General features: G+C 42.3%; 2 protein-coding genes across 9 annotated transcripts in view; one reads left to right on the top strand and one right to left on the bottom strand.

The window, feature by feature from the left end:
- vps26c (VPS26 endosomal protein sorting factor C) overlaps positions 1–14,109 on the top strand; it is a 70,004-nt gene extending 55,895 nt beyond the window's left edge. For 4 of the 5 annotated variants that reach the window (XM_069888889.1, XM_069888891.1, XM_069888892.1 and 1 more), the window contains 5 exons: positions 441–521; positions 1,047–1,121; positions 7,326–7,476; positions 12,115–12,267; positions 13,913–14,109. In XM_069888889.1, the coding sequence (XP_069744990.1) occupies positions 441–521; positions 1,047–1,121; positions 7,326–7,476; positions 12,115–12,267; positions 13,913–13,995 (543 nt within the window). In that variant the 3' untranslated portion in view covers positions 13,996–14,109. The remainder of the gene's footprint in view (positions 1–440; positions 522–1,046; positions 1,122–7,325; positions 7,477–12,114; positions 12,268–13,912) is intronic. The other variant, XM_069888890.1, reaches the window with a different exon arrangement.
- Positions 14,110–17,151: 3,042 nt separating this feature from the next.
- ttc3 (tetratricopeptide repeat domain 3) overlaps positions 17,152–24,613 on the bottom strand; it is a 110,051-nt gene continuing 102,589 nt past the window's right edge. For all 4 annotated transcript variants that reach the window (XM_069888856.1, XM_069888857.1, XM_069888858.1 and 1 more), the window contains 3 exons: positions 23,160–23,339; positions 21,101–21,190; positions 17,152–18,502 (listed from right to left, as the gene is read on the bottom strand). In XM_069888856.1, the coding sequence (XP_069744957.1) occupies positions 18,380–18,502; positions 21,101–21,190; positions 23,160–23,339 (393 nt within the window). In that variant the 3' untranslated portion in view covers positions 17,152–18,379. The remainder of the gene's footprint in view (positions 18,503–21,100; positions 21,191–23,159; positions 23,340–24,613) is intronic.

Raw genomic sequence — 24,613 nt, 5'->3', positions numbered from 1 at the left:
CTGGCCGGGGAAACTAAAACGAGAGGACACAGTCTCAAGATTCAGGGGAGTAGATTTAGGACAGAGATGAGGGAAAATAGTTTTTCCCAGAGAGTAGTGAATGTTTGGAATTCTCTAACCAGGGAAGTGGTTGAGGCTGCTTCATTAAACATATTTAAAATTTGGTTATATAAATTTTTACATGATAGAGGAATTGGGGGATATGGGGAGAAGGCAGGTAGGTGGAGTTAGGTCATAAATTAGATCAGCCATGATCGTATCGAATGGCGGAGCAGGCTCGATGGGCCATTTTTGGCCTACTCCTGTTCCTACTTCCTATGTTCCTATGCTTGTAGATCTGGAATTTGACATGCTGAAATGTGCGTTGGTAGATGCTTTTTTTCTCTCTTAATGTGAGAATTTGAAACTCTGGTTAAATTTGTCTTTCGTCCCTCTTTCAGTATACTCTGCGGTGTGACCTGCGACGACCACTCCTTGCGAAGGACTTGACAAAGAGCTGTGAATTTATTGTGCATTCTCTGGTAAATATCTTTATTTATAGAAAATCAATTTTTATAGATCATTCACCTGGATTTTTATTCTGCTGTTCATAACTTGTAGGAGTTTGGCTCTCACCTTTGGGCTCTCAAACATGAGGGACGTGGAAAATTACTGAAGTTGGTGGACATGCAGAGGACACAAGTCAATAGTGAAATAGATGCTACGGCCAAATAGGGTGAGAAGAGGAGAGTTAAAAGGCACAAAGTACAGAGGACAACTTGAATGAATGGCAGAACATTTGTTCAAATAAAAAGCTAATACAAACAATGACTACATTTAATAAAAAGGACAAGGAGAAATATCATTATTGCAGGACTAAATTTAGAATGCATGCCCTTGGTATGAAACTACACCTACTGGGATCTCATATTGAAATATACAAAAATGAACAAAAATTGGATGGATTACAAGTATTTTAAACTTTCATCTTGTGCCATAATATTATTTAAAGTTTAAAAAATAATAGCAACAATTTAATAATTGAAAAACATATTTTTCTTTTAAAGCCCCAGAAAGGGAGGTTAACCCCCACCCCTGTGGATTTCAGTATCACCCCTGAATCCCTGCAAAACGTCAAAGAGGTAAGCTCTACTTTTGGAAACTGTTGGGAGATTGGATGGGTTGCAGCCTTGCTAGGAAATGGATTTACAAAACTATTGTGTTCTGGGAAAGTGAATTTAAAAAGAAAAGAGCCAAAATTTCTATTAATTTGTGGTGTAGATATTCCAGTTCTTGATGACTTCCAGAGCAGCACAGAAAGTAAACATCTGGTAGGAAAAACCCATGGTTGGTAAGTAGGTCAACAAACCAGAAGTCCAACTTCCTTTTTCTTTAATTGGAAACTGGATCACAAGGTTATTCATCTGACTCGGTGCATAGTGACGGTGTGACTATATAATTCATTCTTGAGATCAATTTGAAGGTAGCTTAACATTCTTAAGACCAGAGGGTCATCCACAAATGAACTTTGTTATATAGCAGTGCTCTTTATCCATGTGGCACAGGTCATTGTACAATAAAACCCTGGAATGGAGATTGGTAGTTGCTGGATAGGTACATTTTCCAGCTGCTTGAGATTGTGTGTTGCGCAATGAGCAAAGTGACTGTTAGGAGTGCTAATTTTAAACTTTTGTATTTTTTACTTATTTATTTTCTGCGATTTATTTTGCTGATTGCTTGAAGCTGCCAGTGGCTTGAATTCCAGATCGAGGGGATTTTACTGTATTTGCTTTGATTTCCCAGATGCTTTAAAGCAGATAGCATCAGTTTTACGGAAAGAGAAGTTGGAGGCACTCCGCAGGTCAGGCAGCAGGCCATTCAGGTTGGGAACTTTTATAGAGGTAATTGACCTGCTGAGTCCCTTCAGCTTTGTTCACTCAAGATTTCAGCATTTGCAGTCCCCCCCCCCCCCCCCTCGTTTAGCTAACTGATGTTACAAAATTGTGGCATTCAAATACTGAGCTGTGGCAGATTTCCAATGTCGCACAGAAATAATTTTCTCAGTTAGTTTAATTATGTCTCAGAAATAATTTCCTCCATGTGTTCACACCCAGTGTCCCAGCTGATGTCTGCAAATAACCTTTAGTCTTGCAGTTGAGGGACTAAATAATAATTAAATCTTTTGGTGCTTGTCTCAGTTGAATTCATAGCACAAAATAGAACTAAATTAGATCATTGATGCCCATTTTTGTTTCATTGTTTTGCCAGCATTCATCTGACATACAAGGACTATTTCTAGGCCCAGTTATATTGAGGTTCTGGTTTAAATGTACCATCATTTGATTTGTCCTTTGAGTCAGAAGGTCATGGGATTTGAACTCCATTGAAAATTAAAAGCTATTTTGCATTTCTAAATTGGAAACAAGGTTTGGTGAAAGCATAAGTTTACAAAAAAAAAAATTGTAGATGACCACTATGCAGCTTTGAATTTTCCTTGGTCATGAGTCTATTGTAAAGATGCTGGTAGGAAAGCTCAATATCAGGTCGAAAAATGGCACTCATTCTTCGGGATGTCGGAAGAAACCAAAGTACCCGGAGGAAACCCACGTGGTCACAGGGAGAATGAACACACTTCTTGCAGTCAGCAGTTGAGCTGACTACTGTAGAGCTCGTCGAAAGAACCAAAGACTTGTTGATCCAAACCAAGGCTTTTATTAGGAAAAGACAGGTGCTCTTCACAGGTGGCCGACCAGTCTGGAATGATCCGACCTGGCTAGGGACACAACCCTTTAAGGCCCAGACAATAGGCGTGGCTTAGCTCTCAGCCAATCGCTGTAGAGCTCGTCGAAAGAATCAAAGACCTGTTGATTCAAACCAAGGCTTTTATTAGCAAAAGACCGGAGCTCTTCACAGGTGGCCGACCAGTCCGGAATGATCCGACCTGGCTAGGGACACAACCCTTTAAGGCCCAGACAGTAGGTTTGGCTTAGCTCTCAGCCAATCGCTGTAAGCACAGTCTAGATACTGTAACTATAAACACTATGTACATTGGTGATAGATCTGTACTCTCACAACTACTTTTCTACTTTTTCCCATTTTTTTATCTCTACGTTCCCCCCCCCCCCCTCAAAAACAAGCTTTCCCTGTCATTACAATTATATGTGCAGACACTGAGAATAGGACTGGTGTATGTGCTACCTTCCATCTCTGAAAATTATTTACTTCCTATGGGTGAGAATCTCACCTGGTCCCTTAACGCCAGCTCCTCGACCAAGAAAGCCCAGCAAAGTTGGTCTCCCACCCTCCACCCTCAATACATTCTACAAAGGATGTATCGGGAGCATCCTGTGCACCTGAATCACCACCTGGTTTGGATGCTGTACCACCTTGGACCGCAAGACCCTGCAGAGGATAGTGAGGCCAGTGGAAAAGGTCATTGGGGACTCTCTTCCTACCATGAAGGACATCTACAGCACTCGACCTAGGCGAGTTTTCCTTGGAGCCCTGCTCATTACTTTCCCCAAATAATTCTAATAAATTTCTTAATGCTATTTCCCTTTTGGGGGTGGGGGGGGGAAACTGTTGATTTAAGTTCAGGTCTATTATTTTCTCAGTGACTGACGATATAATAATGAATTTTGACATCTTCCCAATGGTATGCATAGGGGTGTTGCATTTGGATTTGTTTCACCCACTTGGGGCATTTTTCAGATCATATGAATTCTGGATGATTGTTGCCTTTGTGTCTTGGGCTACACATTACAACCTCAGAGCGTAAGCTGTCAGGTCCTGCTTACTCGTTATCCTTCAATTGCTTTGTACATTTTGCTTGGAAGTTTTTTTTAAAAAATGGTAGATTATGTCATATGTGCAAATGAAGACCTTGGAAAAAAATAAACAAGGCATCTCTGTAGAGAAAGTACTTTGGGGAATAAAGAATGTAGGGCTCTTGGTTGAGCAAGCAGTTAGGGAGGCAAATATTACCCACTGGCCTTCATTCCGAGAGGATTATATAGAGCCTTTGTGAGATGCATTGGGGGTATTGTGCACATGTTTGGTTTTCTTCCTTAAAGTGTATAATTGGCAGATCCCATGTACGGAGCATAACAATGGATCATAGATTGGTTCCTGGGATGGCTGGCATGCTGAAGGAAAAATTGAGCAGACCAGGAGGGAAAAAAGATCTCATTAAACATGAGAAATTATTGCAAGACTCAGCAGGCAGGATGCAGGGAGGGTTTTTCCTCCTAGGTAAGGACTCTGGGGCTTGGGGGGGTCAGCATCTCAGAATAAAGGTCCGATTATTTATGACTCATACATTTGCTCTGTGGGTGGTGAATCTTTTGAAGCTTTAAATCCGGGGGCTTGGAAGGCTCAGACATTTTATTTGTTCAAAATGGAGAGTAATGGATTATTGAAAGAATGAAGAGGCCTGGGAATTGGAAGAAAGCAAATATAACCATATTTGCAGAGAAAGATGGAGAGAGGAGTGAAGATGTGTTATCTGGTACTGGTGGAATGTGTAAATCCTTCACTAAGATTTGATACAGAATCAAACGTGTATAGAAATATTGGGGGGAAAAATGGTCATGACAAGGAATTAAGTATTGGGCTTCAGAATTTGTGGATGATATTAATATTTAAGGATTGGTTAATGGGAGTGGGAGAAAATTGACTGAAAGGGTTATTTTGGGATGGTAGAGAGTAACACTGAGTTACTTCATGGATCTGTACTTTGGCATTGGCCATTTCAATCTGTCATTGATTCAATTGAGTAGACAGTGTAACTTAACCAGATTCAAATATAGTTAAGTTTATTGTCATCTGATTGTACAAGTACAATCTGACAAAACAGTGTTCTCTGGTCCTTGGTGCTAAACACACAGACACACAACCAGACAAACAATACATGTGCAGGATAGTTATTTCACCTATATAAATATTGTTCCATAAATATGAGAGTCTCGGATGTGAGTGTGAGCAGTTCCTTTGGCCGTTCTGCAATTTCACTGCCTATGAGAAGAAGCTGCTCTTCAGCCTGGCGGTGCTGGCTCTGATACTCCTGTATCTCTTTCCCGATGGGAGAAGCTGAAAGATGCTGGGTGTGGGGTGAAAAATAGCTCCTCCCCTCTTCAGACAACTATCCTGATGGATCATGTTGGGGTGGGGGGTGGTGGGAGGGAGACTTCAGTTTTCTTTGCCACTCTAATGGTCCTGTGGATTGACCTCCGATTGATTTTTTTCTGCGGCGACCGTATTGCACTGTGATGCAGCTGGCCAGGACGCTCTCGATAGATCTTTTAGGTTGGCATAACGGTGGCAAGTCTTCCCAGGAAATACAGTCGCTGTTGCTCCTTCCTGACAAGTGAGGGGATGTTGTGTGTCCACAATAGGTCACTAGTTAAATGAACTCCAAGGACTTAGTGCTCTCCATTCTGTCTGCTACAGAATTGTTGGTGTGGTGGAGCATGATAGTTCCTGGTCCTCCCTAAGTTCACGATCATCTCCTTCATCTTGTCCACATCGAGACTCTTGCACCATTTCACGAGATTTTCCACCTCTTTGTAGTGCGACTCCTCATTGATGATGAGGCCAGCCGCTGTTTTGTCTACTGTTGTGTAAATTTTAAATTTAATTTAAATTAATCTGCAAACTTGATGACACTATGGAGATAGATTTGGCAATGGAGCTGTGGGTCAATGACGTGAACAGGAGCAGGATGAGCACACAGCCCTGAGGTGCGCCAGTGCTTGATATTATGCTACTGACCTGGACAGACTGGTCTTTCCATTAGGAAGTCCAGAATCAAGTTATAGAGAGGAGTGTTGAGTCCCAGTGAGGACAGCTTCTCCACCAGCCTTTTGGTTAAATGCCGAGCTGAAGTCAATAAACAGCAGCCTGGCAAATGAGGCAGCGTTCTCCAGGTGGGTCAGGGCAGAGTGAAATGACAGGGCAGTAGTCATTGAGGTCCTTTATTGTTGCCCTCTTGGTAGCAGGATGACGGTGGTTGTCTTGAACCCTGTCGGATCGATGGATTGCTGCAGTGAGGTGTTGAAGATCTCAATCAATTGGTCTGCACAGTCCTTCAGGTATTTTTTGTTTGTTCCCGCTGCCTTGTGTGGGCTCACCTCAGCTGCATCTCTGCAGGGGGCCTGTTCATCAGGGGACCTGGAGCTTTCCGTGGCCTCATCCTATTCTTCTCATCAAACCGTGCATAGAAGATGTTCAGTCTGTCTGGAAGCTCGGACAATCTATAAAGCTCAGGGTGAAACAAAACTGAGGAAGGGAAAGAGGCTGCAGAAGGATGTTGACCATTCAAGTGAGAGAGCATAGGACTTGTGAAGTTGACTCCATAAAAGGAGACCGGCTGAGAGGTGATGAATTTTCCTGTGATGTGGGGAGTTTCTTTGTATTAGGTGTATACAGTATGATTAGAAAATATAAAAGAATGTTTGCCTCTTACAAGAGAATGGAGTGTAAAGATCACTGCAATTGTCTTGGGCTTTGAGACACGAGAGTCGTCTCTGTGACACTTGTCTGGGTGAAATGAAAATTCATTACCTTGATCCATGGGAAGAAATGAAATGCCTCGGGCAAGATCAGAGTTCAGAAGAGTGACTTAATTTCATTGAAATGTTTAACATTAATATTGGTTGGCAGTGGTGAAGATGTTTTCTTCGCTGGAAGTAAACAATAAGTCTGTAGAGCATCTGGTAGTAAATGCAAGGTTTAATATTAAGAGGAGGAACTTCATCTGTTGCAATGTGACATTCAACCATTGTACGCATGTCACCCGCCAACAATGGATGGTTGAATGCTGAGGGATTCTTGGAGATGATGAGGGAAAGTAGACTTCATCAGCTATGATTGCAATGAATAATAAGAGTTGGAGCCTATGTAGATTCAAATTTATTGTCAGAATACATACATGACATCACATACAATCCGAGATTTTATTCTGTGGGCGCGGCAGAATTATCACTTACTGGTAGTGCAAACAAAAACTACAGTGTACACATGTAAACAAAAAGAACTGTAAACAGGTAACGAATGTGAACAAACTGTGCAATACAGAAATTTAAAAAAATCAATAAAGTGCACAAGAAAGAGTCCTTAAATGAGTCCCTGATTGAGTTTGTTGTTCAGGAGTCTTTGTTCTTTGTAATTTTTGTTCTGTTTGTTCAGAGAATTGGAAGTAATTTGTAGATTTTCCAGGGCCATTCTGGGTTATATCAGTTGACCACCAACTATGATGCAGTCTTCAGATTTGATTGCTGTGTTGTTGCATGGTTGTTCCTTCTGCCAACTTTAATTTTCATTCTTGTCACACTGTTTTGACATTCCAGAGGACATTGCTGCCTGGGTTCAAGATCCATGGTCGCCTTAACTCCACAAACTGTATTATCACCCAGCCACTGACTGGAGAGCTCGTGGTGGACAACCTGGAAGTGCCTATCAAAAGCATTGAACTTCAGCTGGTTCGTGTGGAAACCTGCGGTGAGTGTTGTATTCAAGGAATAACGGGAAGGCTGGGCACAGGATGCTCTGAGGAACAGAATGTTATGCTTTCATTTTTCGTGATTTATACGATGTTTTACCCAACTTTTCTCCATTAAGCAGAAAGTCAAGTTCTTTGGATTAGTTGCACTTCTTCTTGGTCAGACAAGAACAAAAAGGAGTGAGTCATCAGTCCTTTGCTTTGTTCCATAATTCAATTTTATACCTGATCTTGTCTTATCCCCATCCTCCCCTGCCTCAGTCAACCCCTTGACATCAGGGTCCCTAAGTGTACTGGAGTCTGACTATAGATTTGAACATGGAGTGTTGGTGTTTGAGTCCCTTTCCAGATGTTGAATCCAAAGAGATGTTCCAATACGGTACTAAGAGAATACTTCATTGCTAGAGTTGGTGCCAGTCTGATGCTGTATTAAATTGAACTCCGTCTATGCTCTGAGGTAAAGGATCTTGTGTTGCATATCAGAACAGAATGGAGTGGCCTATTGAGCCTACACCATTTAATAAGATCTTGGACTCAGTTCTACCTGTCTGCCTTTTCCCCATAACCCTAAATTCCCCTACTATGCAAAGATCTATCTAAATATGCCTTAAATCTATTTAATGAGGCAGGCTCTACTGCTTTCTTGGGCAGAGAATTCCAGATTCCCTACTATCAGGAAAAAGCATTTCCTATTCATCTCTATCCTTGATCTACTTCCCTGAATCCTGAGATGGCAATCCCCTGGTTCTTGTCTCATCTATGAGTGGAAACCACTTTCCTGCCTCTTTTGTCTATCCTTTCCATGATTTTGTTTCTGTGAGATTCCCTCTTCCAAGTTTGTGCGAGTATAGTCTCCCCTCATGGGTGAACTCCCAAATCTCAAGAATCAACTGGGAGCATACTCTGCACCACCAAAGCTAGTTTCTAATTCCTCGTGTGAGATCAGAACTGCACGTAGTACTTCAGGTGCAACCTCACTAGTAACGAACAGTTGGGGTAGGATTTGACAAATGATCAGGAAGGTTTCTTGGTGTAGTATGCAGAGACCCCAACCAGGAAACGGTGCATACTTGACCTCGTAGTGGTAAATGAGCCCAGCCTGGTGAGGGAACATTTTAGTGACAGTAACCAGTCTTCTTTGAGTTTCAAGATGGACTCGGACAGGGATAAGCTTGGGCCCTGTAGAAAAGAACTAAATGGGGCAGTGGGGCATCCCTGAGAGGTCCCAGAGGACTGGAGAGCAGGTAACGTTGTATCTTTGTTCAAGAAGGGGAAAGATGAAGAATCCAGGAAATTATAGGCCAGTAAATCAAACATCAGTGGTAGGGAAATGATTGCAATAGGATTTGTGCATATTTGAAAAGTTGTGATCAGATTCCAGACAGTCAACATGCCTTTGTGAGGGCAGGTCATGTCTTTATCAATTTCATGTTTTTGGAGCAAATGCCAGGTGGTTGACAAGGATGGGACAGTGGAAGTTGTGTATGTATGGACGTTTAACAATGCCGCTCATGGTATCGGATTCCCAAGGTGCAGATGCATGGGGTCCATGGTGAATTGATAGCATGGATCTGGAATTGGCAGGTCCATAGAAGACAGGGTAGCAAATATTGAGGGGTTTGAATAGAATAAAGGGTTTATTTCCTGGAGTTAAAAAAATAATAGTTCTAATTTGTAGAATGAATGGATTGGGAGAAGTTGTTTTCTGGAAAGGATGAGCAAGGTCAGTGGAAGACCTTCAAAGGAGGCGTTTTGAGAGTACAGTATTTGTATGCTTCTGTTGGGATTAAAAGTAAGGTTAGCAGGCACAGGGTGCTTGGTTTTCAAGGGATATTGGAGATGTGGCTGAGCAAATGAGGTAGTTGAGGAGTATAAATGCAGACGAAACAAGAAAAAAATCAGGAGGCTAAAGGAAGACACCAGGTTGCTTTGGCAGACAATGTGAAGGAAAATTTTAAGGGTTTTTAATATTATATATATAAAAAAAAACAGCTGCAGCAATGGAAGCCCTGCCGATGGTGCGGACCCATGGAGAGCAGGGAATTAAGTCACAGCGCTCCCACAGGGTCCAACCACCCAGTCTGAGTGCCATTAGTTCCGTCCAGACTTTGAACGGCCTGTTAAAGGAGCTGACGGTAGTTTTACTTCAACTCGAGTGACCACAGGGTCTATGCCAAAAATGGAGGCACCTCTGATTGGCAGCAGTCATAAGAGGTTACTGATTCGAGGGGGATGTAGAGGACTGGCGCAGGGGACCAGAACACAGAAGGACCACCGCCCATTTGGGAAGGAGAAGCAGAGAAGATGACTCAAAGGACGTCGACCATGGCAGTGGACCAGTGAGGAGTTTTGCGGCTGAAGTACCCACAAATGTAGCGGGCTGTTGGCAACTCAAGGCGTGGAACACACGCAGGCTGTGGGCTGCTGGAGACTGGGGTCAAGGGACTTGTACCAGGCTGCAGACTGGTGGAGCCTTCCTCGAAACTGTCTGAAGAGGTACCAAGTATCGGAACCGGGATGCGAGAGGGTGCTGAAGGGTTCCTAATTAGATTGGAGTTTGGATCTGGAGCTCAGGTGGCTGATGGTTTGCATTGGACTCTGTTTGGTTGTGGGAGCTCTGGTGGTGAATCCATGGACACTTTTTTTTCATCAGTCTTTACTCAAGAAACTGGCAGTGTCCAGGGAAGTAAGGAAAACAAGCAGTGAGGTCAACATGTACAAATTAAAGAAAAGGGGGTGCTTGCTGTCTTAAAGCAAATGAGGGTGGATCAATCCCCAGAATCTGACAAGATATTCCCTCAGACCTTGAGGGAGGATAGTATAGAAATTGCAGGGGCTCTGGCAGAAAATTTAAAATGTCCTTAGCCATGGATGTGGTGCCAGAGGATTGGAGGGGAGCTCGCGTTGATCCATTGCTTAAAAAAAGACTCCAAAATTAACTGGAAATTATAGGCCAGTGAGCCTGATGTCAGAAGTAAGTAAATTATTGGAAGGTGTTCTTCAGGAGATCGGATATACAAGTATTTGTGCAGCCAAGGACTGTTTAGGGATTAGTCAACATGTTTTTGTGTGTGGCAGATGGTGTTAAATCAGCTTTATGGAATTCTTGAAAACGATGAAGGGAAAGGTTTTGGACGTTGTCTACGTGGACTTTAGTCAGGCCTTTGGCAAAGTCCCACACGGAAGGTTCCGACACTCTGTATTCATGGAAAGGTAGTCAAGACAGAGTGCTGGTAGACGATTACTTCTGATACTGGAGGCCTGTGACTAGTGTTGTTCCCCCAGGATGGGGTGCTGGGACCATTGTGGTTTGTCACCTTTCATCAAGGATCTGGATGATGACGTGGTACATTGGATCAGCAAGTTTGCAGATGACATTGTTGGAGGCGTTGTGGACAGCGAGGAAGGTTTTCGAAGCTTGCAGAAGGATCTGGACCAGCTGGAAAGATGGCAGATGGAATTAGCGAACAAGTGTGAGGTGTTGCATTTTGGAAGGAAGAACTAAGGACATACACAGTAAATAGTAGGGCACTGAGGAGTGTGGTAGAACAGAGGAATCTCCCTAAAAGTGTTGTCACAGGTAGATTGGGTTATAAAGAGAGCTTTTGGCATATTAGCCTTTAAATCAAAGTACTGAGCATAGGAGTTGGGATGTTATGGTAAAGTTGTACAAGACGTTGGTGAAGACAGTTTTGGAGTTTTATATGCAGTCTTGGCCACATAACTAAAAGAAAAATATCAATAAGATAGAAAGAGTGCTGAGAAGATTTACTCGGATATTGCGTAGACTTAGGAATCTGAGTTCCAAGGATGGTTAAACAAGTTAAGACTTTATTCCCTGGAACATGGCAGAATTAGGGGAGATTTGATAGAGGTATTTAAAATTGAGGGGACAGACAGTAAATGTAGGTTGGCTTTTTCCACTGTGGGTAGGCGAGATACAAACCAGAGCACATGGGTTACGGATGACAGGGGGAATTTCTTCACACAAAGAATGGTGGCAGTGTAGTATGAGCTACCAGCTGAAGTGGTGAATGTGGACTCAATTTTAACATTTAATTAGAATTTGTTTATGTACGTGCATGGGAGAGGTATGGAGGGCTACGGACTGGGCGCATGTCAGTAGAACTAAGCAGAAAAAGAGTTCAGTACAGACTAGAAGTGCCAAATGGCCCATTTCTGTGCTGTAATGTTCTATGCTTCTATGAAACAAGACAACATGTCTTCCCCCAGAGGGTGAAATAGGTCTGGCTCTCACTGCACAATTGAATGGTGGAGGCAGACACTTCAATTTGATTTAAATACCACCTGAATCTGTACTTCAGCAGTGACCTGAAAAGCAATAGACCAAAATGGTGGAAGATGTGTGTTGATTGAGTAGTCTTTTCTCAATTGGCACACTTGCAATGGGTCAAATATTTTTTTTAGTTTATATATTTGTGATTCCATTTATTATTTCTGTGGGCATTATCACGTTGCTATTTTTCGGAATCTTGTTTGCATGTTGTTCATGTTTTTCAATGGGTACTTCAAAAATTCATTGGTTGTAAAATGCTTGAGGGACATTGAGAATAATGAAGGAAACTATATAAATGCCAATCTTTCTTTCCAACTAATTTCACTGATCCTGTAATTAGGTTGTGCTGAGGGTTATGCCAGAGATGCCACAGAAATTCAGAACCTGCAGATAGCAGATGGCAACATTTGCCAAGGTTTGGCCATTCCCATCTACATGGTGTTTCCTCGACTTTTCACTTGTCCCACATTGGAAACGACCAACTTTAAAGTCGGTAAGCTCCCAGACATGTGCATTTGCTTTTTTTTTCCCTGTGGTATAATATGATCCACTTGATGACCGGAGTGAAAGACTGAAGTGTGCCGACACTGTGATTGTAGTAAAATCACACAGTAAATGCTGGAGGAACTCGACCAGTCTTGCAGCGCCCATAGGAGGTAAAGATGTATTACCGATGTTTTGGGCCTGAGCCCTTCCTCAAGGTACAGGTTGTACCTCTCTCATCCGGTGCTCTGTGGTCCGCCAACTCCCATGGTCTAGCACGTGTTGAATCTGCCTCCTTAGACAGCGTGGAGCTTGAACCCTGGTCCCCATTGCTGGCGGTGTAAAGGCATTGCGCTAACTCCTAACCGTGCTGCCCCACAATATTATTTCCTGTTTTAAGCTTTGTTCTACCTTTCGATATGTTTATATATTTTGATGTATTCCCTTAGGGGTCAATTTCTGTTTTCTGGCATTTTCTGAGGTCTGGCATTGGCCAGGTCCGAACGTTGCCAGATTAGGTATAACCAAAAAGCAGGCAGGCATCAGAATAAGAATGGGAGGAGAGGAGAAGACCAATAGGGCAAAAGGTGTGAATTGGATATGATTAGAGGAAAGCGATGGGAGCATTAACTGACTTCTCCAGTTTCCATTTAAACTCTCCCCTAATCTTCAATCTGTCTCCTTTCTTCTCGTTTTGTCTTTCTCGCTCCCCTTTTCCCTGTCTCCTTACACAGCCAAAAGCACTTCTTGCCTTTCCTCTCGTGTGTGTTACTACTTGACCGATTGGGGAGGAATTTACTCACAGGATCAGCTGCAAGTTCAAGTTTATTATCCGATTGTACAAATACAACTTGAGAAACTGCGATTGATGGTGCAAAAACATGCAAACACACACCCAGACAGAACACACATAAAGACAAGCTATCACATGCAGTTTGTATGTACATGTATAAATGTAAATATATCGGGCAGCTAACGCAATTTAAACTCCCAATTCCTGAAGGTTCTTGGGGAGGACCTTGCAATGATTCAGCTGGGCATCTCTGTACCCTTTATGAATTCTATTTAATGTACCAGGCAGATAGCAGCAAATGATTTGCACTTTCATTCTGCCCTTCATCTCAATCAGTTGGTTAAGGAACTGATCATTTCAAGAATAATCACCATTCCAGCCAGGAGGGGTTGACCTTTCCTTCGGACAGGTTAATGATGACAAGCAGGTCTTTATGGCTCAAGTTTATTGCTGGGAAGGCGTCCTTATGGTTTTGTAGTTTCTTGCTACTCTGCCCTTTGATGGTGCTGCTGGGCTCTGTGTGTTATTTTGAAATGGGTTGAGGCAAACATTGAAAAGCTTTTATTTTAAAACAAAAAGTTCAGAAAAATTTTGAAGTTGGCCTCTGTTTGAAGTTGGACTTCACGTGCCAATGGCCAGATTTCTTAAATATTGTCGATGGGCCTGTTGTTTCTTTCCCTTTGGTCCATTTGGGATTGTTCTTGTATTTCTAAATGCTGCCCCTTAGTTTATAAACCTGTTGAACTTTTCTTTAATAAAAGTAATAATTATCCACGATGCTTTGTCCATATATGTAAGATTTAGTCGTGGGCCCCCTGATGTATGGGTTGATGTTCTAATCAGCATCTTTTCTTCCTTTCAGAATTTGAGGTGAACATTGTGGTGATTCTGCAGGATGATCATCTAATCACCGAGAATTTCCCACTTAAAATATACCGGTTTTGAATTGTGCAGGAACGGACATTGTGGTGATGGTGCCAGAGCGGATTTGACTAAAGACTTTCAGTTGTTGGAAAACTAATTTGTGCACTTTTCCTATAAAATTTGTCCTGTATTCAATTTTTTGGAGAACTGGAGAGTTTTCTTATTTAACCATTGAACAGTGATCATATCCTGGCGTAAAATGCAAATTTAATACAGTTCAGACGGGAAAGTGGTTTGCAAAAGCAAGGATGTGTGAATCATAATTGCATTTAGAAAGGATGTAAAGTTTTAAAAGCAGTTTTTAATGATACAACACAGTAGAAGGCCCTTTCAGCCCACGATCCAGAGCTGCCCAATTAACTTACCAACCCCGTATATATGTTGGAGGTTTGGAGGAAACCTGGAGGTCAAGGGGAGAACGTACGGACAGCACTGGATTTGAACCTGGGTCGCTAGTACTGTAATAGTGTTGTGGTGATAGACTAACTGCGTTATCCTCAAAGGATTTATAAAAAAAATTCACCAGAATGGTTTGGGGTGAACTGTTTCTCTTTTGAGAATTGGCTGAGGGATCCTTGGAGCAGACCAGGTTGAGAGGTGATTTTGGTGGAGGCGTACATGTTTGTGATGGACAATCTGTTCCCATTACTGGATGGTTAAAGGACCAGGGAACACATTCAGTATTTTCCAGATTCTATCACTCGCCTGGACATCAGGGACAATTTACAGAGGCCATTGAACAACACCATGTCTTTCAGGAGTGGAGGAAAACTGAGCACACGAAGGGCTTGGCAGTCAGCATTTGGGGTCGGGTGGGGTGGCAGCGGGCAAAATGTCTGCACGTGCATATTGTTGGAGCAAAACCAAGAGACTGATTCCAGTTGCTGGAATCTGGAGCAATGCACAATCTTCTGGAGGAATCCAGAACCAGTGGGAGGAAACTAAAACACTCGTCAGTGTTGCAGGCTGAAAAGCGAAGGGTTGTGGCCTCCGCATTGACAATTTTATTTCCTCCCCCTAGTGTTGCTCAGCCCACTGAGCTGCTCCAGCAGATGGAGCAAAATAGACCTCTGCTGGTGGAATGCAAGTACTGCGTCAACACTGGGTGAGGTCGTAGTATCGGCTTTCATTTATTTACACAATGCCTTTCGCATTGACTTCACAAATAAATCTGTGAAGAGCTGTTTAAAATATTTTCATACCATGAAATACATTTAAACTATAATGGAAAGATGTACATCGGTAATGTAGAGTTTTGAGATTACAATGTTAAATTGCTACTTTTGAGTGAGTTGGTTAATTGAAATTGGAATCCACGGTTTCTCTCTCGGGTGCTATGTGACGAAGTTTCTCCAGCACTGATTTTCTTTTTGAAATGTGACTATTTTGTATTTCTTTAACAAAATTTTACTTCCCCAACTCTTGTGTCCCTTTTGCAGACTGCCCTCTATAACTTGCATTCCAGTGTGTCTTTGTTTTGTCAAGAAATCTGGTTTTTCCGTACAAGTTTTCATATCCTGCAGAATTGACTTTGTTCTCAATGCTTATTTCTTGTAACTTGCAATGTCCTTTTGTTTTGGAGTAACTTGATGAAGGAAATATTTCTATTCCCCGATCCCCTTTATCTACAGTGCTAGTTGCAATTCCAGTTCAACGTTATTTTCATTTTCTGAAACCATTGATAAAGTCATCATGTTATGCTTTTAGTAGGACTTTCTTCAGATCCTTGATAATGCACTCCAATAATTCGGTGTCTTTTGCTTTCCTTGTTCTCTGGGGAAAAAAACTAGATGCAACTTTTCCAGATTATCTATAAATGGAGTGGGAAATTGGCCTCCAATTTAGACCAGCACGCTTCACCTACCTATGTAACTGTATTTTATTCAGATTTAAGACCAACTTTAGACTTGCAAACCTAGTGGAATCTAAAATAAATAATTCGGTTTGATCCTTTAAATGAAGCATCTTGGAATTTATGATTACTGTACAATATTATCCTGCTCCCTGATTGGGTCAGCAACATTGCTCTCAGAAATCTTCATGCATTCCCATAAGGTAGCTCTTTGCCTATTGGAGCTAGTTTGATTGACCTTTTTAGGTTTAGTTGCCTGTGATTATTGCAAGTCTTGGTTCTCAGTTGATTGATGTATGTACTTTTTGATTTGTGCTTGTTCCTGTTTCAATTGTACTCATTTTACTTTGTGATCATACCTTGAAGGACTCTCAAGCCTGAAACATTGGTTATGTATCTGTATCTTCATTATATAAAGTACACTGTTTGACCTGCTAAGTTTCTCCAGCAAGCTGAGGAGAATTTGTTTAAAGTTGGTCCTTTATAATCAGAGGTACCTCTTCCATCTAGCTTTCTAAACTGCAATATTCAGTTCTCAGTCAGTAAGAGTTTTGTTTCTCCTATGACCACAAACAGTAAAGATTGAAAAGAACCTCTCCTCCACAATCTCCATCAGTACGAGAGCACCACACGGCTGTGTTTTTGGCCCCTCCTTCTCCACTCTGTGTGGTTTGAAAAGACAATTACACTGTCTAAATATGCTGAAGGTACCGTGGTACGGGGTTGTATACAGATTGAAAACTTGGCTGAATGGTGCACCAACAAATTTAGACTCAAATGTCACCAAAACTAAGGAGCTGATTGTTGACCAGGAAAGGCAAGCCAGAGGTGAACGATCCAGTGATCATTGGGGGAAATCAGAGGGTGAGCACATGTGGGAGTCCCTATCTCGGAGGATCTTTCCTGGACCCAACGTGCCACTGGCATCGTGCAGTAAGCACATCAGTGCCTCTACTTCCTCAGGAGTTTGTGGAGGTCCGGTATGATGACAGTGGAAACTTTCTACAGATAGGTGGTGAAAAGTGTGCTGACTGGCTGCACGGTACAGTCTGGGAACACTAATACCCCTGAGTGTAAAGCCCTCTAAAAGGTAGTGGACACAGGCCAGGTCATTCACAGGCAAAACCCTCCTCACGATTGAGTATATCTACAGGGAACACTATCGGAAGGCAGCAGCAATCATCAAAGACCCAGCACGCACTGTTCTCACTGCTGCTATCGGTAAAAGAACTAATGGGTGCCACGAGACTCACACCACCAAGTTCAGGAATAGCTGCTACCCCTCCACCATCAGACTCCTCAATGACAAACTCAAGAGACTCATCTAAAGACTCCAGCATTTTATTTTGATTTTTGTTCTCTATTATACAGTTTGTTTACATTTGTGATCTGCTTACAGTTTTTAGTTTATTTTTTGCAATACCAATTAGTGGTAATTCTGCCACACCTGCAGGAATCTGCTGTATGTGATGTCATGTCTGTACTCTGACGGCTGTGAGATTGAACCAATCCATCTGTGTGATTCGAGTTAATACTATTGCATGTATTAGGATTGCCTTTAATTTTCGGCTTGCCCATTTGACCCTACTTTATTACTGCATTCCCATTTCTTCCTGCCATCTAGTCTGCTTGTAACTGAGAACTAAGCCATTTCTCCAACTTGCACTTTTTCCCTGGCTTGATCTTTCCACCTCCCACTGCTGTCCAGGTATTTCAAGCTGTATCCACGTTATGATTTGCAAGGATACTGATTAATTCCGATGAAGCCCACCTCTACAGAAGGACTACCAGGGCCATGAGTTGATCTGCCTGCCCCATGTTGGCTCGGGTAGTAATTCAGCGAAGGCTGCTGTAGTTTTGCAGGTTTAGACTCTTGTTCATCTTGTGTCTCCATTTCCCCCATCCCACTGAGGCAATCTACTAGAGGAGGGTGTACAAAATCCTCACAGACCCCTTCTACCCCGCACCTAACATCCTTCAGCTGCTCCCACTAAGGAAGAGATACAGGAGGATCAGAGCCAGTACCAGGAGTCTGAGGGTTTTATTTTCTAATGATGGGCAAGGGCAGGAATGTAGTTAAATTCAAGCTCCCTCAATCATGAAATTCACAAAATTGCAATGGTTAAAAATAAATCTGAAACAAAATGCTGGAAATACTCTGCTGAGATGGCATTAGTGGAATGATGTGGTTAATGTTTTTACATCTAGGAATAGGGAAAAAAAACAAGCTTTATCTTAGTAATAGAGGGTTGGGGGTTAAATAAGAGCAAGAGAAGAACACGTCTGCCAGGGAGAGTCCCACTAACTATTTTTCCTACACAAGATTCCACATAGTGTTTCACAATTAGTCTTAATGTAACATATCAGTTGTAGAAACAAGGCAATGGTTTGTGTAAATGATGCCAGATAATACAAAAATCAAGTTTCAACATTTTCCATGATTATATAAAATCATAATTCTTTAATTTTAAAATCAAAGGATTATGAAAAATTTCTGAAGAATGATTCCATTTTAGCCAACCAATCCGTGCTACCCATAATAGGCCTACAATTCTATGGAAAAGGGACCTTTTGGGCGGTTAACTTTCCAGGCAGCAGAGGGAAGTCCTCAGGCAGGAGTGCATGGACTCGACATGTTGGACAGCTGCGGTTTGTTTTGAGCCATTTCTTGATGCACTGTAGAACAAAAAAAAAGCTCAACTCCATTTTGATTCACATGGGAACAGAATAAGATTTGATACACTGTACACAGTTAAATGGGCTCGAAGCAGATTTGTGTATTAAGTGTTGAGATAAAATAAATCACATATAGAGGCAGTTTTCTTTAAAAATTGGATGACTGGTATTTTAATTACAAAAATATACTGCACAATTTACAAGATGCGCACTTCCCTTTCACCTCCAGTTGAAAAATGCAAGCTGTCAGCCTGCATGATTACAACTGGTGAGTTTCCCTTTGGGGCAAAGTAGCTTGTCCTCACCTTAATGACCTGGAGAAGTTGCAGGAATCACCTTAGAACAATATAACACAGTTCCTTCGACCCATGATGTTGTGAAGACCAGAATATCCCTCCCTCATCCATATGCCTGTCTAATGTTTCAGCTTCCACCACCATCCCTGGTGAGGCATTCCAGGCACCCACAAATCTCTACAAAAACAAAACGTACCCATGATGTCTCCCCTAATTTTATACATATGCCCTCTGTGTTTGCTGTCCACCTTATCTATACCTCTCATAATCTTGTAGACATCTATCAAGTCTCAACCTTCTCCAAAGTGAAATGTCCCAGCTTTGCTAAACCTTGCCTCATAAAGACTTGTTTCCCAATCAAGGCATCATCCTAGTAAATCTCCTCTGCACTCACTCCACATCCTTCCTATAATGAGGTGATCAGAACTGAACACAATTCTCTAAGATTTGTACCGTTGTAACATGACCTCTGCTCTTTTAATGAAGCCCAGCATCCCATCTACCTGTGTGGTGACTTTGAGGGATGTACGGATTTGTACTCCAAAGTCCCTCTGTTCATCCACATTCCTAAGTAACTGACCATTAATCCTATACTTAGCTTTCTGGTTTGTCTTTACAAAATGCATCACCTCATACGATCCAGATTTAAATCTATCTGCCACTTTTTTGCTCAACTCTGCATCCTGTCTATATCCTCGAGTAACCTTCAACTCCATCAACAACTCCTCCAACCTTCAGGTCATCCGCAAGCTTACTGACCCATCCATCCACCTCTTCATCCAAGTCATTTATAAAAATTGAAGAGCAGGGGTCCCAGAACAGATCTCTGCGGCACTCGACTAGTCACTGACCTCCAGGTAGAATACTTTCCTTCCACACTACTCTCTGCTTTCTTTCTACGCCAATTTTTTATCCACACAGCCAAGGTTCTACTTATCCCATGCCTCATAACTTTCTGGATGAGTCTCTTGTGGGGGATCTTGTCAAATGCCTTGCTAAAATCCATGTAGATCACATCTACTGCCCTACCCTCATATTCTTTTGTTACCTCTTTAAAACAAAAACTCAATTAGGCTCATGAGCCATGAGCTACCCTTCACAAAGCCCTGCTGACTATCCTGGAGTAGACTGGACTTCTCCAAATGCTTTTAGATCCTATCCATTAGTTTGCACACCACTGACACAAGACTCACCGGTCTATCATTCCCAGGAATCTCCCTATTAATTTTTTTAAACAGGGGAACTGCATATGCTATTTTCCTCTGCGGCCAAAGAGGATGCAAAAATCATAGCTATTGCCCCAGCTCTCTTCTCACTTCCCACAGCAGCCTGGGATATAATCACATCTGACTCCGGGGACTCTCAATCTTGATGCTTTTAAAGAAGATCCAACACTTCCGATTCCTTAATCTCCACACTGTCCAGCACACAGGCCTATTCAATTTCGACCTCACCGTGATCAACGTCCTTTTCTCTGATGTTCATTAAGGACCTCACCAACCTCCAGGCACATATTGCCTCCCTTATCCTTTAGCGGCCCATCCTTTCATTCTCATTATCCTTCTGTTATTCACATATGCATAGAATGCCATGGGATTCTCCGTAATTCTACATGCCAAGGTCTTCTTGTGCCCTCTTTGAGGTCTCCCAAGTCCTTTCCTAAGCTCCTTCCTGGTTACCATATATTTCTCATGAGCCCTTTCCATTACCTAATGTATGCTTCCTTCTTCCTCATGACTTGTTTCGTCAGCCACAATTCCCTTTTCCTTGTCCCAGTGGGACAAACCTATCTTGAACCCTGCTCAAGTGGTCCCAAAACTTCCTCCACATTAATTCTGTGCTTTCGCCCTTGAACATCTGTTTCCAATTTATTCTCATTAGTTCCTGCCTCATCTCTTCTTAATTAGCCCTTCCCCAGTTAAGCACTTTTTCAGTTTGACTGTTTTATATCTTTTCCCATAGCTGTGTCGAAGCTAAGGGAGTTGTGGTCTGGGGTGAATGTCTGCCAAGCTGCCTGTCTCCCCCCTCTGGCGTTATCTCGACTGTTAAGGACATTCCCCTTGGATATAACTGTATATGGACCTATTGTCTTTCATTATTGTACCATGATTATTGTTTGATCACAACGTCTTTGTCTACTTCATCAATTGGCAATTCAGGGTCACTCTCACCAAAATGGTCCCCCACCGAGAGGTCCCCCACCTGACCAGGTTCATGGCCCAGATCCAGTCTGGGCCTTATTCCATCTGTTATCAATGGCACAGGTTCTTCAGTCTAAAAAGGCTCAGTGAGATGAACTTACCACTTGATGAAAATGATGCTTGCATTGCAGCATCCACGTGCTGTCTGGTGTTAAGTCATCGTGACAAATTATACACGGCTCATCAAGTGTCTACGATGAGAAAAATAAAGCTTTAAATCTTCAACTTTCTCTCATTTACCCCCCCCCCCCCCACCAATTCAAATGGATATTTAAGGTGACTTTTAATCTGCTGTTATTCAAAACAAAAAATCCAACTTTGTATTGATTCCACCCCTCCCAAGGATCTGTATTATTGTAATTTCTGCCTTAATAAGCTTACGTGAATTTGTATACAATGTATAACTGAGGGTACAGAAATTACTCTGCAACTCCCTATGAGCAATGGTCTACCCAGAATATTTTAATTTCTTCCAGTTACCAATCTTCTATCCATTGTTATTTCTAACAACACTAGCTACATCTCCATCGGGCACACAAAACTCAAAACGGTCAACCAGTTTACCTATCTCGGCTGCACCATTTCATCAGATGCAAGGATCGACAACGAGATAGACAACAGACTCGCCAAGGCAAATAGCGCCTTTGGAAGACTACACAAAAGAGTCTGGAAAAACAACCAACTGAAAAACCTCACAAAGATAAGCGTATACAGAGCCGTTGTCATACCCACACACCTGTTCGGCTCCGAATCATGGGTCCTCTACCGGCATCACCTATGGCTCCTAGAACGCTTCCACCAGCGTTGTCTCCGCTCCATCCTCAACATTCATTGGAGCGCTTTCATCCCTAACGTCGAAGTACTCGAGATGGCAGAGGTCGACAGCATCGAGTCCACGCTGCTGAAGATCCAGCTGCGCTGGGTGGGTCACGTCTCCAGAATGGAGGACCATCGCCTTCCCAAGATCGTGTTATAGGACGAGCTCTCCACTGGCCACCGTGACAGAGGTGCACCAAAGAAAAGGTACAAGGACTGCCTAAAGAAATCTCTTGGTGCCTGCCCCATTGACCACCGCCAGTGGGCTGATCTCGCCTCAAACCGTGCATCTTGGCGCCTCACAGTTCGGCGGGCAGCAACCTCCTTTGAAGAAGACCGCACTGACAAAAGACAAAGGAGGAAAAACCCAACACCCAACCCCAACCAACCAATTTTCCCCTGCAACCGTGTCTGCCTGTCCCGCATCGGGCTTGTCAGTCACCAACGAGCCTGCAGCTGACGTGGACATTACCCCTCCATAAATCTTCGTCCGCGAAGCCAAGCCAAAGAGCTCATAGTTTGAATAAACCCTGTTTGGTACTTTTCCTTCAATATACAAGCCCTGTGAATTGCTGCAGACCGTGATTCACTATATTACATCCCTTGGTTTGGTATACCCGGATCCAAGACGCATCTTCAAAAGATGCTTGGATTTGTACCTACAACTGCAATCAATTATAATTCCAGAATTCTACGGAATATCAGACTCTGCTCAAGGAAAATTCCCTCAAGGACATTCTAAAATGAGCTTACATTTTCTATGGTCAGGATTTACTGCATTAGAATGTCATAGATCTATCCGTACAAGTTCAGGCTGTGATTATATGTAGAGCTTGATGCGTCGAGGGTTTGAGAAAGTGTCTTGGCTTTGCTGGTGAAGTTTAAGTACTAAACAATGGAAGGACTGAAGGGAGACTGAATGCAAAAAGGAACCAAACTTATTTTTTTAAAATCCAAAAGGACAGTAAAAGAATAAGATGCACATTTTGCTGATTGAAGGTTGTGCATGTGAAACTGGCAACCATCAATAATTATCAGGGTAATTTTCCATCAATAACTCGTAGAATATTAACATACATGAACAGCAACTTGGAGAATGGAGATTTTTAGTAAGCTCTTTGACCAAAGCAGCAGTATACCTTTTTTTTTTACATTTAACCTTTGACAAGTTGTTGGATAATTTGCATGTAAGTGATAGCCTGCCATTCACTGGTTTAAGTAAATTCTGGTCATTGTCTTCACTGGTTTTAAGAAATTGTTAGGTTGCGTTTTGAGTGTTAAATACAGAATTCTTATGCCCATTATGTGGCAAGGTAATGAAACTGTCACTGGACTTTGACTTACTGTGGCATCACTACTCTGCCATTGAGAAGCTGGCAGAGGATTGATTGGTTGCCAAGGATGGGAAAGGCTGGCTGCTGCCCCAATGTTCCTGGTGGTTGATTTAGGTGTTGGGACTTGATTTGTGGCAGAAGAGGCTCTTTGCATTGTTGCCTGTTGCCAGTTGGCAGATGGAAATTGAATCTGTAAGGATGGTTTAACAAAAATAAGCCATTAACCGTGCCATTCGCTCCTCTTTCGAACTGACAGTACAAATTCTGAGAACTAATAACCTGGTCTAAAGGTGATTTGATTAATGTGTATTAGACATTTCATTATTGTACATCATTGGTCAATGCTGCCCAAGGTAGTCCCATTTGCTTGCATTCCTTCTAAACCAATCCTATGCATAATCCTGACGAACTGCCTTTTGAATCTTTTAGCAGCTTGTTTCATGTACCCAATGCCATCTGTGTGAAGGTGCCTCTTAGAACTCCAAGATTTCCTCTCTCACCTTAAATCTATGCCCTCTAATCTTATCTTGAGAGTTAGGGCTTGGAGTCCATGACTAACCATGTCTTACCTAAATTTGGAAAAAAGAGATACAACATCAGAGAAGTAAAGTTTGAATTTGATAAGATGTGGGGCACATTCCTGGATTATTATCACAACTTGAAGATTTAAGGTGGACGGATGCTCCTGTCTGGTATCTGGAAGTCATTATTCAATATCTAAAAGTGAACCTTGTTTAGAGGGAGGGGTTGGAATATTAGGGTTTTTTTCTCTTTTCCTTTTTTCTTTTTATTAGTAGAAACAAATTAGGTAAAGATGGTTTAACCGTGGATCCTTAATATTGATCATATCACAGAATAAGATGAAAATACCTGAGAAGTATAAAATCCCCTTTTCAATAAACAAAAAGAGATATATATCTATCTCTCTACGTGGCGATCGAACCGATGCTCCAGGCAGCGAGCGCAACCAAAGCCCAGCAGCCACCAACAAGCGACCCGGTGGGTGAACGGCAAGGGCAGCTTAAAGGCCAGCGACCCCAAAATGGTGCTGGCCTTGGTGTGCAGCAAAATGACAGGGACACCGTGCGGGGAAGAAGGGCATTGTTACGCAGGAAAGCACCTGCGCGTGGGAAGCCCGCTTTTGTTCTGCATGTTGTGACAGCAGCCAAGGGGAGCCACGGCAGGAACAGTGCAAGTATAAAAGTTGGGCCTGAGCCCTAATAAAACTCAGAGCTTAACCTCAAGAGACTGGTGATATACAGATACGAGTATAAGTCATCTTTGGTACCCAACTCTGAGTCTTACTGCAATTATTAAATTAAAAGTTAAAACCTCCTGAAAAGAGAGATTGTAATCTGTAAGAAAAGGCTGCAAGCAAGATGGTAAATCAGTTCCTGTACCACAGTTCTGTTTCTCAGGAGAAATGAGGGAATTATTGAAGTAGTATAAAACACATCCGCTTAT

Source organism: Narcine bancroftii, chromosome 7, assembly GCF_036971445.1.
Source record: "Narcine bancroftii isolate sNarBan1 chromosome 7, sNarBan1.hap1, whole genome shotgun sequence".
NCBI classification, from domain to species: domain Eukaryota; kingdom Metazoa; phylum Chordata; class Chondrichthyes; order Torpediniformes; family Narcinidae; genus Narcine; species Narcine bancroftii.
The sequence above is the reverse complement of the archived record's forward strand: the minus strand, read 5'-3'. Positions and strand labels throughout refer to the sequence as shown.